Source organism: Aphelocoma coerulescens, chromosome 3 (assembly GCF_041296385.1).
Source record: "Aphelocoma coerulescens isolate FSJ_1873_10779 chromosome 3, UR_Acoe_1.0, whole genome shotgun sequence".
In the NCBI taxonomy this organism is placed as follows: domain Eukaryota; kingdom Metazoa; phylum Chordata; class Aves; order Passeriformes; family Corvidae; genus Aphelocoma; species Aphelocoma coerulescens.
Genome location: NC_091016.1, coordinates 23,729,694 through 23,748,063, shown reverse-complemented (window position 1 = coordinate 23,748,063; position 18,370 = coordinate 23,729,694). Strand labels below are relative to the sequence as shown.

The 18,370-nt window shown below is 43.5% G+C and overlaps 1 protein-coding gene across 1 annotated transcript; it reads left to right on the top strand.

Moving 5' to 3' along the window:
• The first annotated feature begins 3,409 nt into the window (after positions 1-3,409).
• LOC138107797 (mitochondrial amidoxime reducing component 2-like) lies at positions 3,410-12,805 on the top strand. The gene is made up of 7 exons (XM_069009488.1): positions 3,410-3,691; positions 3,861-4,034; positions 7,065-7,227; positions 8,644-8,784; positions 9,456-9,517; positions 9,606-9,677; positions 10,200-12,805. Exons 1-7 carry the CDS (start codon positions 3,447-3,449, stop codon positions 10,327-10,329), a joined length of 987 nt encoding a protein of 328 aa, XP_068865589.1. The 5' UTR covers positions 3,410-3,446; the 3' UTR covers positions 10,330-12,805.
• Positions 12,806-18,370: the final 5,565 nt, after the last annotated feature.

Sequence of the window (18,370 nt, the reverse complement as noted above, 5' to 3'; positions counted from 1 at the left end):
GGTGAAGAGAGTTTTCCTCAAAGTCTGCAGATTTAGACCTGAAACGTCTAACCACAACTGTGCTCTCTGCAGCGATTTCTGATTTTATGTTCCTTGTTTCACAGCAGAAAAGGAGAGATTATGCAGAAGCTGCTGTCTTCTGTTATTTCTTTAAGCTCCTTCTCACCATACTCCCCAAGAAGAGTCAGGGCTGAATGTAACATAAGGGCTAGTCTGAACAAAATCTCCTTAGGCTCTTTAGGTCAGTAGATCTAGGGAATGAAAGTTTAAGGTCCTTCTTGGATTTAGAAATATTTTTTCTCTAAATTAATACCCAATTTTTAGCAAAGGTGAGTTACTTGTGAATTCAGTTAACAAATCCTTTGAACTAAAAGAATCTGGTTTTGTACACAACTGTGCTGCCCATAATGTGTAGCTAGGAAGGAGCTGTAGCTTCTCACAACTATATAGGTCTCTACTTCTCCAAATTCTCATACTGGTGAAGTATATATGTACTCCAGATCTAATTTCTCTGGCACCCAGAAGAAGCAAGAAAGCAGTAAATCACCCAGGTTTTTTTGGTCTTATCTCAAATTCTGTTATTTTGATGCCTCAAACACAGAAGATCAGAGAGCAAAATCTTTCTGCATTTTGCAGTTTGGACAGTGCAGAATACTGCCACTGCTCAAGAAACCACAGGGGTTAGCATCTTATTTTTGCCTTAGGGTTGAGAAAATAAGCATTAATGTTTGTCTGGAGTGGCCAACATCAATAGTAATTTGTTGGGTTTTTTTCATTTATTTCATTTGATGTATCACTTTTTTTTTGTTAGATTCTAAAACCAGTTTGTGTTTTTGTTTTTATCTCTTTAATACTTATGTTAATATATTTTTGTTCCTGCTTTCAAGCACTCCTTATCAGACATTAGACAGTTGCTGCAGTTTTGTTGAACATTTTCTTATGTATTGTTGCTAATACATAAGATGCCTGATTCCCCTTACAGCATTTTTCTGCCTCTGTGGGTGCAGGTGCAGATTAAAGACCTCTGTGTAAATTGAATCAAATTCAATAAAATATAGACTCCATGTTAAATGAGAAGATTAATGGTTACCAAAGAGTGTGCAAGGGCTCTCAGTCTGCTCAGCAGGGTTGGCTCCCCTGTCGTGTCTGTGGTGGAGTCATAAAAGCAATCACAAGTAATTATTTTCTACTCAGTGGGTCAATGATTTGAAGGTGGTGGGGCAGGTCTGGTCAAACCAGACCAAGCAGTTTAGCACCTATGATTTACCTGGAGCAATGTGTGGATCCCAGGGGTATGGAGGACAGGGTGTCTCATTGTGGTGAGTAGTCACAGGATTCAGGCTTGCTGATGGGCACTGCCACAGCTGCCAGGAGCAATGGAGCAAGGAAAGCCCACGAGAGAGGAGATCAGCTCTGCTGGAGATGCCCCTCGAGTGTTCCCTGCATCAGTCCCATCTCAAATGCACCAGTTCTGCCTCATTTCACACTGTCCATTTAGGGATACAAGTGGGAGCAGGAGGGAGGGCTGCGAATGGAGGAGGAATTCTGCAGTGTTTGACAGAACTCCACATCCTCCTGGGGAGCTTACAGGAACCTGTGACTCTGAGGCCACACAGTGTGACTGAGCAGGAGGGAAAGGAACTAAACTTCAGAAACTCCCCATGCCACAGACACAAAAAGGTACCTTATTTCACAAAAAAAACCAATCCTCTCAGTAAAGTAGCATAAGAAGGGGTTTCAAGTGATGTGGAAGGTGAGCAGGCAGCAGGCTGTCTCTGCACACATTCCCCATGAAATCCAACAGCAGCACAAGGCTCTGCTGATCAATAGTTAATCTCCAGAACTGTTCTGGGCTTGTTCAGGGGGCAAATGCAAAATAAACACAAGTTCTGTTTATCTTTCATGTTGTGGTGTACTTGTAGAAGGAGGAAGGTCTCAAAACCCATGACTGGAATCAGGGCATGGTTTAAACAGCAAAGTGGAGAACAAGAGGGCAAAGGCATTTCCCTACCTCTTGCCTTTTTCCAAAGCTAACGTTACCAGAGACCTTTACCCCAATATCAACCAGTAAAATGTGACAAACAAGGAGCAGCTACCCAAAATGGCTGGGACACGACAAAAGTAATACTAAGCATCCTGATGAGGAATGTACACATTACTCCCTTCTGTACCACACACTGTTGGTGTCCCAGCACTGCTGCCTGCCCAGCACCCCTCATCTGAAAGAAGCAGGCAAAGACATCTGCAACAAAACCAGGTTTAATTCCTCTCTCTGTGCTCAGGCAGATGTCTGTCTCTTTGGCACTGTTTGTGTCATGCTTTCATGCTCACATCATATCCCAGTCCTTTTAATTGAGGACTCCTATGTGGACTCCCTTCTTGCCTATGAGGAAGATCAGGGTTTTGGGGCTCATGCCAATAGGGATGGATCTGCTGTCACCGCCTTTGCTTCTGACATCCATCACATTGTCTTCATCCACCAGCAGGTTGTCAAAAATCCCATCACACTTTTTACAATCTATAGTGATTCCCACTAACAGGAACATTTTCTGACCCTGGCCTGTGATCAAGTGATTCTTGAGGTGAATGTGAGGAACTCTCCTGGCTTGATTGCCCACACATACCCATTGTCAAAGAGGCACATAATAGCCTCATCTTCAATGTCCCTGTCCACCAGAATGCGGCTAAAGGAGTACTTCCAGTAATCCATTGTGGCTGGGCTGTCTGAATCTCCCAAAAATGCCCAACACTGAGCTTCCCCATCTTGCACGTTCTAGGACTTTGGTCTAAGCACACTGATCCTAAAAATTTCCGTTTGTGAGTTTGGCCATCAGATCCCAAAGCTCTTGCTTTGCTGTGAGGAGAGACCAGTGGTGACAGCGGCATTTGCCACTCCAGCCTGTATTTGATGTCACATTTGCCTTGCAGCTGCGTATGCCACTAAGTGACTTCCCTGCGACCCTGCCAACAGACAGGAAGCTCTCGGAAGGGGTCTCAAGTGTTTCACACCAGGCAGCTGGGGTGTGCGGATGTCCCAAGGCGGCCGGACAGCACTGGACACTCCATTTGCTGCCCTCCACGCTGCCATCCACCTGTTCCCCTCTCCTCTGAGCCAAACCCAACCCACGGATTTGACGCACTCGTGTATTCCCACACAGTCCACACTTTTCCTGTAGCGCTGTTTTCACTAAAAGCCCGAATATCAGAAAGAACACATCCTCCGCCGGCGCTTTGCCAGGCCGGACGCTCAGCCGCGTATCTTCCCCGCTGCTCAGCCCCTTTTCTCGCACCGAAGGCCGCGGCCCCGCGCTGCGCCCGCCTCGGGGCGGCCCCGGGGCGGATGGCGGGCCCGGAGCGCCGGGCGGGGCCGGGGGCGGTGTGAGGGGGCGGCGGCCGGGCCGCCTCCGCCCACAGCCGCTCCGGGAGCGCGGCGCGGCCCAGTCGCCATGAGCGGCCTGCGGGGCGCGGCGGGGCCGGCGCGGCAGGCATGGCTGTGGGGAGCTGCGGCGCTGCTGGTGCTGGGCGCCCTGCTCGGCACCTGGCGCTGGGCCGGCCGCCGCCGCCGCCGCCTGCAGCGGGTCGGGACGGTGCTCAGGCTCTTTGTGTACCCGGTGAAGTCGTGCCGGGGGGTGTCGGTGCGGCGGGCGCAGGTGACGCCGATGGGGCTGCGCTGCGGGGAGCTGCGGGACAGGTAGGCGGGCCGGGCGGGGGCGCGGAGCTCCGGCCGGGCCCTGGGGCCCCCGCGTGGCTCCGCGGTTTTCAGGTGTTTCCTGAGGGCTGGGAAGGAGCACCTGCCGTGCGGGTGCTGCCGAGCCCGGCATTAACGCTGTTGGGCACCTTTGTACCCCGTCCCGCCGCAGGTTCTGGCTCGTGATCAGGGAGGACGGGCACATGGTGACAGCTCGCCAGGAGCCGCGGCTCGTCCTTATTTCTGCTAGCTGTGAAGACGGGCACTTGACCTTGGAGGCCGCGGACATGGAGAAGATGTGCGTGCCTGTAAAGCTCCCCAAGAAAAACCCCGTCCGCAACTGCAGGTACTGAAGAAGGCTTTTTCTTTCCCCTCTTCCTTCTCTCTCAGAACTGTCTTTCTCATGTGCTTTGCTTTTCAAGATTGTGTGAAGCTTTGCATTTTCTTATGAAGAAATCGGAGTGTAGAAGTTCAGTACTGCTATGTCTTTTCTGTGTGGGTATTTCTCACCATCTGCTTAATGGAGATAGGCTTCAAACCAGAGCCTGTACTGACAAGACAAGAAGTGGTGTTAGTAGGTTTAGATGAGCTATTAGGAAGAAATTCATCACTGTGTGGGTGGTGAGGCACTGGCACAGGTTGCCCACAGGAGATGGGGATGCCCCATCCCTAGAAGTGTTCAAAATCATGTTGGATGGGGCTCTGAACACCTTGGTCTAGTGGAAGGTGCCCCAGCCTATGTTAGGGGAGTTGTCCTAGGTGGTCTTTAAGGTTGCTTCTATTCCAGACTGTTCTGTAATTCTGTTGAAATCCCCTGCCATGTGTTACACAGGAGGCCAGGAATAGTTGTCATAACAAAAGCTCTGCTTTTAAGCTGCTCAGCAGTAGTGAAAACAAATCTCAGTAAAGGATGACACAGTATCAAAGACCATGTGTTACACATCTGCCAGATGAACTGTGATCTTCTGTCTTCACAGAATGTCGTGTTTGCTTATTTGTTTTTACTTCTAGTGTTTTCACTTTTGCTTGAGTGATCAGTCACATCTCAGAACCTCAGTCATGCGCTTTGGGATGTCTTGGTCACAACTACTATGTGCATCAGCATTTTTGCATGCACACTGGCCATTCAGAGCTGGTGAGATGTTGGAGTTTAGATTCCCTGACCTCTGTCTTTTGGCATTTAACTGAGGTGCCCAAGGCTCACCCTGTGGTCACAGGGGAAAGATGGGCATCCCAGGGACTTAGGGCATTCCCTGTAGGTGCTACCCCAAAGAAGTTTCAGGTGGATGGGTTGCAAACAGTGATTTAGCTGTGTGCTTAGAGTTTTGATGTATGAGTGCAGGCCTAGTTAGTTTATCCAGGTATTGAAATCCATGCTGGGAAAACTGCCAGCAGGAAGTGGAAAACCTTTTTCTCTGCTAAAATGTCAGTTAATATGTAAGTTTCTAAAACTGTTTGGAAACTGTAAGTGGTGTAATGCCCTACAAAGATACTGTAAGTGTTTGTTCTTCGGATAGCAGAGATGGTTAATGCACCAGCTGCTGTAATTGTAACTAAAACAGTGCTGGCAAGGAACTGAATTTGCTTGCTTTTAGCATAAACCCAAAATCTGTTGGTATAGAAACCCTTGATCAGCATAGCTCAGTATCTCTGTTTATACAGGGCAGGTGCAAGTTCCAAATGGTAGCATTTCTCATGGAGAAATGGAACAGACTGCATAATGCCTATATGTTAGCCAGTGACACGTGCACTGCAAAACCATGCAGTTTGCAAGATGTCATTTTTCTAAAATTTGCTGTGCCACTAGAAAAATGTTTAAATAGCCTAATAGATTTTGGTAATGAAAAGTTAGCTTGGATTTCTTGGATTTTCCAGTTTTAGGTCTCAGTGATTTGTTCTTCTGGTTTGTCTTTTTTTTTCTTTCTTGCCTTCGGGTGGGTGCTCATGGGAGCTCTTGCCCCATATGTTGGAGCTAAAGCAGTGCCATAGTGCCTCTGGCTGCACATGGCTGTGCATGTGAGGATCTTGAGAACTGCTAAGTCACTTGCAAATTTTATGTGGATATTTAAAAATCCTGTGCTTGGGAGAGTCAAATATAGGACCAAAGCCATTGTATAAGTATGTTTTCTTCTTGTGCAAATGCTAGAGGGTTTCTAGAGCTCTCTGGCTAAGAAACCTCGTGCTCTTCATTTGTGCCCTTTGTCAGTGTGTGTTCTAACACTTAAATTGTGTGATGCATTCCCAGGGATCCCTGTACCACTGAGTGCTTAGGATAGATCTGCTTCCGGAGTGGAAAGCAGTAGTGTTGGAAGCTGTAAGAGCCTTGCCTCTGTTGTCCTGCCAGTCAGAAGGCATGCAGGAACTGTGGGATGGAGGGAGGAGAAAGGCAGTTGAATGCTGTCTGGGGCAGTGGCATTGGATCCCAGTCTGTGTCACAGGGTAGACAGGAATGCCAGCAGATGGAGCAGGGATATTGATGCCAGCACCCTAATGATCACTGCCCCAGATGAGTAAAGAAAGGCTCCTAGGAGCTGGGCTCAATCTAGATGAACTACATGGGCATCCCTATGCTTTAAGCTGCCCAGGATTTGATTGCAGATAGGAAACTGCAGTGCATTTGGGTCAAAATGGCGACTTTGAAGAGTGTAACAAAACTACTCGTGATTGCTGTTAAAGTTTACTGAAAGGTTGAGTCAAGGCTTAGCTTTTCTTGCCAGGAAAGTGTTCCTTGCGTAAACTTGTTTCTATCCTACCGATGGTTGCTTTTTGTGGCCCATGGACTTTATTTCCATTACAAATGTTTAACCTCTCTTAAGATACTGAGCTATTCTGTATGTGAAATCTGAGCTGAAGAGTCTCACTCATCTCTGGATAAATTTTTATAGCACTAAAATCTGAAGGAAAGTTTCCTTAACAGATAGGGACACTTTTAATTGATAGCATTTGTACATATCAGTTGTGGTAACTAATCACATTGTTTCAAACTATCATCAATTTTCTGAAATTAGTTACCTTTCAGTTAATTTCTCTGTAGAAATCTTTTGGTGTAGCAGTCACATACAAGTGCAATAGCAGACCCTTTTTTTCCTCAAAGTAGGGCAAACAGGTAGGTTTGTTACTGTCACTGATGTGACAGTTCACTCTGGGCACATTAACACTGGTTCAGAGCTCATTCTTTCACCAGCTGGTATTGTCTGGTCATGTCCATGTTCCTTAGCTTTCAAAACACAGTGGCCACAAGGAGATTGCCCACTGGAAATGTTTTGTTTTCTGTATATTGCTACCACTGTTAAAACATGTTCTTTACCTTCGAATAAGAAACTTCCTTGACCCTTCATGTTTCCAGCTAACTTGCTGTTGTGTTGTAACTCTCCAGGGTGTTTGGACAGGATATCCAAGGCAGGGACTGTGGTGATGAAGTGGCTCAGTGGATCACCACCTTCCTGAACTCAGAGCCCTGTCGACTGGTGCACTTCGAGCCCTCCATGGTGCCAAGAAAGTCAAAGGACACTATAGCCCTTTTCCGAAACACAGATGAGGTAAATGAATGCTCTTTTTCTCAGAAGTGTGTCCTTTTAACCATTTCTGCCCACCCACCAGAACCTGCCCCTTCCGTCATTGATGAGTGAGCCCAGTTTAGCAAGGTGTGTAGCTGTGTACTAAAACCATGTGAGTATTCTTTTCTGTGATGAAGTGACTTGCTTAAGTTTTACTTTAAATCTGTTTTAAGCTATTGGCCATTCACAGCTAAGGAGTCTGAAACTGATACTTGAAGATGAGCTATTACATTGCAGAATACAATACCCTTTTGTGTCTCAGTGAATAGAAAAGTTATATTTTTAAAGATGTTTTGATGGTGTAATCTGTGTTGCATAGAAAGACTCCACTCCCTAACTCTTGTTAGGTCTGGGAGTGTACTGATACAAGTTGTTACTTTGTATTTTGCTTAAAGGAATGATGCTTAACCCAGCTTTATAGTTGTAGGCCTAGGAATTACAGAGAAGGTTACAGAGGTTTTATCTCTCTCCTTCTGTGGGAAGAGGCTTGAAGGTATGATTTTAGAGAAATTTAATGCAGGTATGGAAAGGAGATGCTGTGCTGTGACATCCTTGTGTCATTTGAGCAACTGCTGCCCTTCTTTTTTCCTGAACAGCTCTCTTAGGTGAAGATGGTTTGAATTGTATCAGATGTAAGGTTTTTAAACAGCTTAAAATTGTGAGTACCTTGCCATAGTGATGTTATCTTCTATAGGGCAGCAGTGTCTTGCTTGTTATTGTACAAAGAAAAAGGTATATTCAATTATAGACTTTTATAGATACGCATTTGTTATGTAAGGGCACTGAGACCAATACAAACACAATGTTTTGGCAAAAGGGACATCAGATTAGGAGGGGTGGGTGATGTTCAGAAATTGTAGCAAGAAAAGAGGCAGAATTTTTTGGGTCATTATTTCAATACTCATCATCTTGTGGTTGAAAGGCATGAACAAGAATGGAGTAAGAATAATATAAGAGAAAGGCAGGAGGGTTATACACTAAAATTCTTACCAAAATGTCTCTCTTTTTTGTTTTCTCCCCCCACCTCTGTGGAGCTCCACTTCTCAGAGGTTTAGAGGTTTTTGAATACTGTTCATTGGCCTTGTTTGCTACTGTGGCCCTCCCCCTGCACAGGCATCCCAGACTGATGAGTGGCAGTTGTAATCGAGTACTGCTGTTCTGGATGTGGAACTCCCTCTGGTGTTCTGATAATGCAATTTGAGCACACAAAAATTGCCAAGGTTACTGTAACAGGATAAAGCATGTTGTTTTCCTTGTTAACGTACTTTCAGGAAAAGCAAAGCCTGAGTGGAGCAGCCTAAAAGGCCACTGGTTCCAACACCTATCTTTTGCCATGCAGTAACTTTCCTCCCTTGCTCTTTCAGCAACCTTAGGATTTGTTGGTGTTTGTTTCTATAGGTTGCCTATCCTGACTGCAGCCCAGTCTTGATCATCTCCGAAGCTTCAATGGATGATTTAAATACCAGGCTGGAAAAGAAAGCTAAGATACAGAACTTCAGGCCAAATATTTTTGTGACAGATTGCAGTGCTTTTGAGGAGGTAAAATAACTGTCTGAAATGTCTTTTTGAAGGCTTGGTTGTGTTTCTTTGTAACTTAGTTTCCTTATGTGATGGTGCATACAAGGGCAGGAAAGCTGCTATTCTGTGATTTTTTACAACTCAGTTCCAGAGAGAGATAAAGCTTCAGCTCACATCAGTGCACATGAAACACTGATGGAGGACACAGGTCTGTGAGTGATTATTTCTCAAATTGAAGAAGTTCCTAAAGCAGGAATAGATTTTTTATCTCCCAAGAGGCTTTGCAATAGAAGGCTTGTGTAAATGAGAAGCAAAACCTTACTTCCACTAAAAATTTCCTTTCTGCAAAACTGTTGATTTGCCAGAGGTCACAGATCAAATTATCACCTATACAATAAGAATAAATTGCCTTAGGTTCAGTGCTTCAGAGAAGTGCATGTTGCAGAACAGGATTCATTACTTGTGTGTCTCTCTTTTCAGATGTAATTATTAGTGTGTCCTGAACTGGATAAATGCAGTGGCAGTAGGGTTTTCATTAAAATAGTGCTGTAGTGTAACTATGCATATTTTGAAGGTGCAAGTAAAGGTGATCATCTGGAATGGTGCAGCTGTTTATGAATGATGGTGCCACTCCTGGAAAAGTGATTGCATGTAGGTGTGTCTAATCTGTGCCTAATGTTTACTTCCCTCAGGACACCTGGGAGGATATTCTTATTGGTGATGTGGAGATGAAAGGGACCGTGTGTTGTGGCAGGTAAACATTTGGGACCTTTATTTTACATAGGAACAAAGAGGTTTATGATAAGAAGCCCTGACTGATTTGGCACTGTCTGTCATTGCAGGTGTATTTTAACCACTGTTAATCCAGACACTGGGGTCATCGACAGGAAGGAGCCCTTGGAAACGTTGAAAAGGTTATAAAAATACCACTGTTTGTTAGACTGTGGGAGAGGATTTAGGCTAGACCCCAGCAGATGTTAGACTAGTGTTTTAAAAGTGGTTTGGAGTGTGTGTGGGACATAATAATGCAGTGTAAAGGTCTGTGTATATTGGCTTCCAATCTACTTGAAATTCTATATGGTAAGAAAATTCAGGAAGTTCTCTTCCTTCTTGCAAATTTCACATTCCCTGTCTCTTTCATGCCTGCTATGATGAAAGCTTGGGGTAACAGGTATTTAAGGTATCTAAAGGTCTAACTTTGACTTTTCTTTTTATGAAGATTTTTGTATATATATTAGACATGAATATGTGAATACAGTCAGGCTTTTTTTTCTCTATTTGAGCTGCTTGGTTCCCTTAATTACAACATTTATTTAACTTTTAGCCTAGTATGATAACCAAGACATCATTATTTGCATGTCCTCTCTTTCATCACTGATATTTTAATGTTTAGATTTTGCTACCACTGATTCTAAAGAAAGGCTTTCTCTCTGCAGTTACCGCTTATGTGACCCCTCTGAGAAACACATCTACAAAACCAGCCCTCTCTTTGGGAAATACTTTGCTGTTAACAAAACTGGAACAATTCAAGTTGGAGACCCTGTGTACAAGATGGTCTGGGAATGAAAGAGATTTTGATCAGAAGATGCTTTTTCACTTTGACATGAAAATTGTTTTTCCATGTACACAGTCACCAACATAACTTTCTCTTCTTCCTTGCAATATTTTATGTACTTTTTAAGGTGCAGGAGGTTCTTTGAGGCTGTGAAGTGCCAGTCTTTTCAGATCACGTAATCTACTGGCATACCTGTAGTAACCACATCTTCAGTTTTTCTGGAGGCTGTGGTAGAAGAAACTGGTCCAAGACAGACTTCACAGCACTACTGTGAGCATCACACCTCCTAAAATTTCACATCAGCTGCAGTATTGGAATCCAAAATCACATACAGCGGTTTGCATCGTATGTTAGATACATTTAGTGCCTATAAAGAGCCACAAAAACAGTCCTGCTAAGCACAAAGTATGTTTGTCACAGAGCTGCCTTTACGAATGGTCATGGAGTGCAGATGGCAGGGCTCTGCCACTCTCCTTTGGTCCTAATCCTCCTTGGATCCGCTCTCCTTTGGTCCTAATCAACTTGCTCTGTCTGTGTTCAGAGGTAGTTTTTAGCAGTGTTTCTTTCCGTGCAGTTGTGTCCTGAAGATTGCTACTGTCTCTTGAGATTGGAGCAGTATTAGAAGGAGGATTGTGAGCTGACAAAATGATACTCTAGTCTGGAGGTGGGGATGCCAGGTAATGATGTGTAAGGCTGTGGGTTTGTTTAGTTTGTGACCTCTGCTTGACAGTTTGAGCAGTCAGTTTTTTCTCCTGTGAAGAATACCGTAACACTGAGGCTGTAGAGTAGTGATGCATTTGCTGACATAGCAGTAGAATTTCCAGTTTGACTTAAGGAACTGGATGTTCACTGTGTCAGAGACTTTGTGCACATTGGAGGGGAAGAAAAGCTGTAGGGAGTGAGCTGATGTTGAGCCTGCCCTGTTCAAGCTGCTGTCCAGGCCAATATTGTAGGGCTCATGCACAGCTCCTCTGTGGCTCAGTGAATCCCTTTATGTAGAAAGTTAGGCTACTAAGCAGATGTTTGGGCAGCTGCAGTTTGAGCATGTTAGCATCCTTACTGGTTCTATATTTACATCTCTGGTTACCCCCTGTCCTGCTCCAATCTAACCAAAATGTCAGCTGTGTGTAGGAAGCTGATAATTATATTTCCTACTGCATAAAGCAAATAAGGGAGAAAACTAGTTGAATTATGGCAGTGTTATCTTTTCTTTAAATGTTATATGATTATACTTTTTTAAAAAGTGGCCTCCAGGACACAAGCCAGCCATCTTTTGAGTGCTTGTCTGCTTGTTTCTTTTTTATGGATTAATAGATTTGGAAAAAGAGTATTGCCCTAGCCTAAAAGAGGAATCTAATTAAATGTGAAGAAGGACAAATATGATCCAATCTGATGTTTAGGTTCTTCATTTTCTGTTGTAAGTAGGAAGGTGGAATTTTGATGCATGCTCACAACTCAGACCTGTAAAACAAAGAGCCATTGAGCTTTGAAAAGGTGCAGGTGAATGTATGTGGCAAGCCTGAGGCAATCATGTAGGGGAGGTAGTTTTCTATTATTTGTGAACTCAGAATTGCTCTGAATGCCATTTTGTCAGCAGGGTGCTCTGTAAGATTAAGTTTTCCTGGGATGACAAGTGCCCAGTTTGAAGTGCATGTTGCTTATTTGTGTATTGTTATGCCTGATGCAGCAACTAGTGGGAAGAAGTGAGAGAAAAAGCATCTTTGGAAAAGAAAAATAATTTTGAGGTTCACTCTTAAAAAGCACATGTTGAAGGTTCTTAGTATTAGAAGCTGAAAGCTTGTGGGATTCCTAATGATATTATTAAGCACAGGCAGCCTGTTGGTCTGCCAAAGCAATTAGTTAAGTGTGTGTCTCTTCATTAAGTTAAAGAAGTAGAAGGGAAAAGAGCTGATTTTTTGCTTCTGGCCAAACACATTTTTTCCACTACTGTTTCAGCAGCACATCAGCATTTACATAACACAAATAGTGTGGTATAGATCCTGTAGATAGATCCTATAGATCCTCTCATTAGGCGGCTGTTGATTGGGCTAATTTGGAAATGGGGCTGTCTTTGCAATGAGAAACTGCCATCTGCATTCCTGTTAGGGAGAGGCTGTAGATCAAACCCCCTGATTTACTCCTGTAAAGCCTCTTAGAGGAATATGGCTGGAATCCTAAAACAGGTGTGCATCTGAGTACAACATGGTTCACAGATGACACTTAAATCAATTATATGATCAAAGAGGGCCATTTTGTGAAGTTGAGAGCATGAGTTAGAACACTGAACTATCAATATCTTCATATGACTGTTGAATTGCTGTAATTGTAGGAATTGTGTTTGATTTTGTTAAAGCAATTTAGAAAATTGACTGAAAACATTTCAGTCATGAACCACTGTTTTTTAAATTGTGTACTTAAAAATGTTTATTGTCTTTTTAACTCTAGAGGAAGAAAATGAAAGTATAAAGTTCTAATGATTCAAACTTTCTTAAGGTGTAATATTTATTTGTGATTTTTTTTTTTGTTTTCTGTTTCAGCATTTAATTTTGACTACTGTTCCCAGGATCTCATATATAGTTAATACTGATGTTTGTCTTTTTTAATCCTACCTCTGAGTTCAGGAATATATGTAGTTAACCAGAGGATATTTGTAAGAGAGCAGAACCATCAGATGTAAGTGGTCATCAGACTCAGTTTTGCTACCCTTATGATTAGATGAAAAAGATGTTTACAGACTACCTTTTTTTTCCAGACATGTATGAAAATAGGGAAAAATGGGTTTAAAAATATGAATGTTTACTCAAGTCTGTGCAAGGTCACGTCTGAGAGTATAATACCAAAATTTTTTTACAGCATTTATTGTACCAATAGTTCTTGCAGAATACTATGTATGAGAATAGCAGTTGTTAAAAGCAGAAATTTCTGGGTTGCTTAAGATTTGTGGTGGGTACATTTTCCTCCAAGTCTGCTCTCCCTTCAAAAAACCCAAGAAAGATTCTGCTTCTGCATCCTAAGGAGAAAAACAGCCTTCCAAAGGCATCACTCTGCTGCTCAATAAGAAGACAAGAGATTCCTGGATCTTGCCTCTGAAAATGGCAAATGTTTCAGAAAGGGCTTCCACAGGGTGTTCATTTCTGGTCTATCCCTAGCCCCTTAAATTGCCTTTTTCTCATTCAAGATCCATGAGAAATTCCCTGTGCTGGGTAGCTGCAGGGCTGAGGGCTACACATGCTAATCTTTCTTTTGGACAAAAGATTCTAAAAAGCGATGCAGGCATAAAGCCCACATGTGTATCAGTCTTCAGCTGGAAGAGAGGCAGTATTCATACCTCAAAAATGTTTCTATTTTTCCATAATCTACATTGTGTTAACAATCTCAGCTTAGAATGACACTGTTACTAGTAATTATCTTTGCATTTTACCTGAAGAAATTGGTAAACTCAGTAAGGGTTTCACACACTGGGCCTTTTCTGTAACAAATCTGCTTACTCATCATGACAATAGTTGGATTCTGGAGCCAGAATCTTCACTTGTATTTGCTTTCCTGGTGTGGGACAAGGATATTAACCTACAAATGCAAGCCTGCCAGAGTTCAGGAAGTGTTTGGACAATGCTCTCAGGCACATGGTGTGATTCTTGGGGCTGCCCTTGGCAGGGCCAGGAGCTGGACTTTGGTAATCCTTGAAGGCCCTTTCCAACTCCAGATTTTAATTTTCTTCACTTTTCTTTATTGTTGTTCCTTTTCAAGTATCCTCAATTCATGGGTTGCCTGTGTGCTGTCAGAGCCAGTTCTGGGATAGTGCATGGAGAAGGTGCCCCCAGCGGAGAAAGGAGCTGGATACTGCAGTGTGACTGCACCATGTGTGGGGGTACACAGCACTGCTCAGTACAGGTGAAGCAGGGGTTAGTATCTCTTGGCTCCCCAGCTGCTAAATACCTGTTTGGGATTGTTAGAACCAGGATGTGAGCAGTCAAGCCTAGCAATGAAGTTTGGACTCAGCTTGAGGTGCAGGTGTGTGTCATTTGCCACAGCAGACTGGCATGAAGCCACGAAGCAAAAAGAGCTGAGGGAGGTGCCAGCTACAGTAAAGGGAAGGATGGTGTCAGCATGGCAAGTGACAGTGTTCTTGGTCAGGCAGACCAGGGAACAGGAATGGTTGGAAGGGGAAAGGAGATGAGCAAGGCTTAGGTGTGTAGAGGGTGTGTGTTAAGGCTGGAGCTGCACGAGATGGGACTGTGAATGAAGGCAAGGTACTTGGTGGTTGCGTATTCTCCAGGTGTTTCTGTGCAGATGGACTGTGAATGAGCCCTGGTTGTGGAGTACAATCAAGTCCCAGTATTCAACAATAACCTGGCCTGAGGAATGCCACTCTCCCCTGTGGGCCACAGCTCATCACATTGACTTCAGAAAATCACAGAATGGGTCAGGCCCCAAGGGACCACACTGGGACGTCTGGTCCAACCTCCCTGCTGAAGCAGGGTCATCCCAGGGCACAGGAGTGTGTCCAGGTGGTTCTTGAATATCCCCAGTGAGGGACACTCCACAGCCTCTCTGGTGAACCTGTTCCAGTGCACAGTGCACGATAAAGAAGAAGTTCTTCATATTTAGGTGGAAATTTTGTGCATCAGTTTCTGCCCGTTGCTTCTTGTCCTATTGCTTGGCACCACTGAGAAGAGCCTGGATCCTTCCTTTTGATACTGACTTTTGGATACTTATGGGCACTGATAAAATCAAACCACAGGTAATTGTAGCCTGAGCTAAACATCAGGTGGAGACTATCTTCCACCTTTGTGCAAAACAAAGACATGGAGCAGCCTGTGGTACATCACATTGAAGAGTTTGGGTGGGAACCTCTCATTTTTCTGACACTGTAAAGCTGAAGTGCCTCCCCTTTGCCCTTGGACTGTTATGCATGAGACACCAAGGCTGGCTGAAATTCCCCTTTCCTCCAGGAGCAGTATTGTAGAGAATTGTATCTTCTCTAGTGCACAGAATTGCTCTGGCAGCTTATCACTGCTTGTTTAACAGGTGACTGTTCTCACTTTCTTTAAGCACTAGATAATAAGCACAGTGAAATAATTATTGTGTTTCACTGACGTGCTAACCCTCATAGCCTCTTTACTGTTGAGTTCCAAAAACCAGCTTCATTCACTGCTAATTGAGGTTTGTCTTCAAGAGATTATGTAGGATGACAATTCCTCAATCATAGCATCCACAATTACTTTTATTGGGTCGTGGACAGTTATTTTCAGCAAACCTACCTACATCACTTTGGCATAAGTTAAAAGTGGCAACTGAATCTCTTCATTTGTTCAAGATTTTGCACGTAGACACATAGGACTAAAAAAAACCAAAACAGATGGGTAAGAGTGCAGTGTCCTCTGGCTGCATGAAACAAAGCAATAGACATTAAGTTCAGACTTGGAAAATACCTTCTTCATCTCTTCACATACCATGGGCTACAGGGCCAGCTTCCTGCATGCTTTGAAAACTTTAGGTTTTTGGTAAAAGATGAAAAGCCACTGTGATAGTTGGACTGCAAGAAAATCATGGGAGACATCAAGAGTACCAACAATGTCCTAGATCCTTTCAAACATAAAGACTTCACTCACTGAGAAATTATGTTCCACTGTGTTTACAGTGGTGCAGTTTGGTGGTCCATATTAACTCCATTCCTTGGGTTTATTTAAGGTAAACCAGAATATCATCCTTGCAGTTACCTCAAGGAAAGGTAACATGAAGTCTAATTTCCTCAACTGTCCTTTATTTCTGTTTAATAGACCTAAAGCTGTCCAATGATGGTTTGCCATAGCCTAGGCTGCGTGACTTTTAGCAGAACTAAATCTCTTCCAGTTCATGTTCATGTGCTCAGAAATGTGAGTCACAAACATCCTGATTAGGGGTGCAGGTTACTGTGTAATTAATCCTTGAAGGGAACCAGCAAGACAAATAGATCCATCACTCTAAACTTGTAAAAAGTCTGGAAAAATACCTCATGGTTTTCGTGGAATTCTCAAAGTATCTGCTCAGCTCTGGAAGTGGTTTTAAGAAAAGGCTGAGTTTACTTGACATGCAAAGGCACACACTGAAGTCCTTCAAAAGCCGATTCAAAGAGGAGCAGCTCTTGGGCACTGGGTCTGATGGAGCAGAAGGTCTGTGCTGAACCTTGCTTGCAGACAACCCTGTGTGTTACTGCTCTCTAGCTGGAGAAACTGTACTGAGCTGTGCAACCTAAGCACCTGTCCAAGTGCTCAGCTGGGGTCTCCATCAGAGCAAGACTCTTGTTTTTTAAGCAGAGGGGCAGTGTTGGCTGTGCACTCTCAGAGGACCCATTCTGGGAGCGACTGTGCTCAAGGAAGCTGCCAGGCCTTATCAGCCCCTGGGAGGATACTGAGAGCAGATAAAATTTAAACAGCTTGTTGGGAGTTCTGTGGCACTGCTGATAACCTGGCTCAGTTTATCACCTGGGCTCAGGTTTTCCTTGTGGAATCTATCTGGGGAAGCAGTGGCAGCAGTGCTGGAGTCAGTGGTGTGCAGCCATGAAGGGGTAAGTGACATACATACTTATTTTAAGATTGCTAAGAGCAAAAATCCATCTGATTTCTTTAGTTTGAACATCCAGCTGGAGCTGGGGGAAGTCAGGCAGTGCAGCAGACAATGGAAAGCTGCTAAAAAACCCCAAAATTGGTGTGCTTTTTCCCTTTTTTATTCTGTATGGAACACAGAATGATTTGGGTTTGGAAAGGACTTTAAGATGATCTAGTTCTAACCCCCTGCCATGGACAGGAACAAGTTCCACTAGACCAGAGCTGCATCCAACCTGGCCTTCAACATTTCCAGGGGTGGGACATCCACAGCTTCTCTGGGCATCCTGTGCCAGCACCTCACCACCTTCACTGTAAGTATTGCACTTACCAGCTGTAGAGAAGCTGGAGTGGTGGATAGCGTGGCCAGATGGTCTCCTTGCATGGAGAACAGAAGAGATTAGCTCCTGCACTTAGGGAATTTAGAGTGTGTCTGAAGCCTTAGTTACTTTGCTTGACAACGAAATTCACTGCATTTAAAGCTTTTTTTTTTGGTCTGCTTTTCAAAAGAAAATTATCACCTTATCTGCACAGGTGTGTTAAAATATTATTTCATTTAATTTAAACAAACCCAAAAATACTCCCCCCACACAAAAAAAACCCTCCAAACCCTGAAACTAAAAACCCCTGTCTTTTTTCTGTCGCATGTTATGAAAAACATTCCTGATAGCACAGCTCCAAGCAGTAGAAAAGTCACACTGCTGGTCAAAAAGTGAGTCCTTTACTTAATGCATTTAATCATTATGAAGTCCTCTGCCAGCATCTCTTTAGTAAAAATGCATTTTCCTAAAAAGCCCTGTCAAGATTAGCATCCTTACAAGAGCCTTGGAACACCAGTGCTTGTCTTGTGTTCTGCTGACCTTCCTTCAACCCAAAAATAGCTGTTCCTACCCCACTGAACTTTCTATGTACAGAAAGACTTTTGATGCCAACTACATTTGAAGAAAATAAACTATATTTAAAGCTATTAGTCAGTATCACAGATAGTTCCTGCCTTTCCCCATCCCTCTGGGATTGTTTGCCCTTTTTAAATGGAGTGGGTTTGGATAGAGTATGTGTCTCTTGTATGTCTGTTCTGAAGGGGCCTCCCACAGATGCTATTTAACATATCCTCTGTTAATTAAAGGTGCATTTAAAAGTGGGGGAAGCATGCCTGCAGGTGAGTCTGAAAGCCACCACATTTATACCAACCTCATTTATCCTTTTTTTAAAAAAATATTTGATTGTGCATTATTTATTACAGACTTGATGTAATGCTTTTGGTTTTGTTTAGGTTTTTTTTTTTTATTTGCAGAGAGGCAATGTTTAGTTTGCATGTTCTCCCAAAAATTGCAAAATCTTGACATTCACAAAGAAGTCATACAACACAAACATGGTTTTAAAAAGCAATTCAATTCCCTCTGTCCTCTCTCCCTTTATTTTATTGGGTAATGCAATATGGATGTTTTTCCTTCAATTTTAAACCCTT

Coding starts and splice junctions, on each gene's coding strand:
- LOC138107797 (XM_069009488.1), top strand. CDS start 3,447: ATGAGCGGCCTGCGGGGCGCGGCGGGGCCGGCGCGGCAGGCATGGCTG. Junction 3,692..3,860: donor TGCGGGGAGCTGCGGGACAG/GTAGGCGGGCCG, acceptor GTCCCGCCGCAG/GTTCTGGCTCGTGATCAGGG. Junction 7,228..8,643: donor TTTTCCGAAACACAGATGAG/GTAAATGAATGC, acceptor TTGTTTCTATAG/GTTGCCTATCCTGACTGCAG.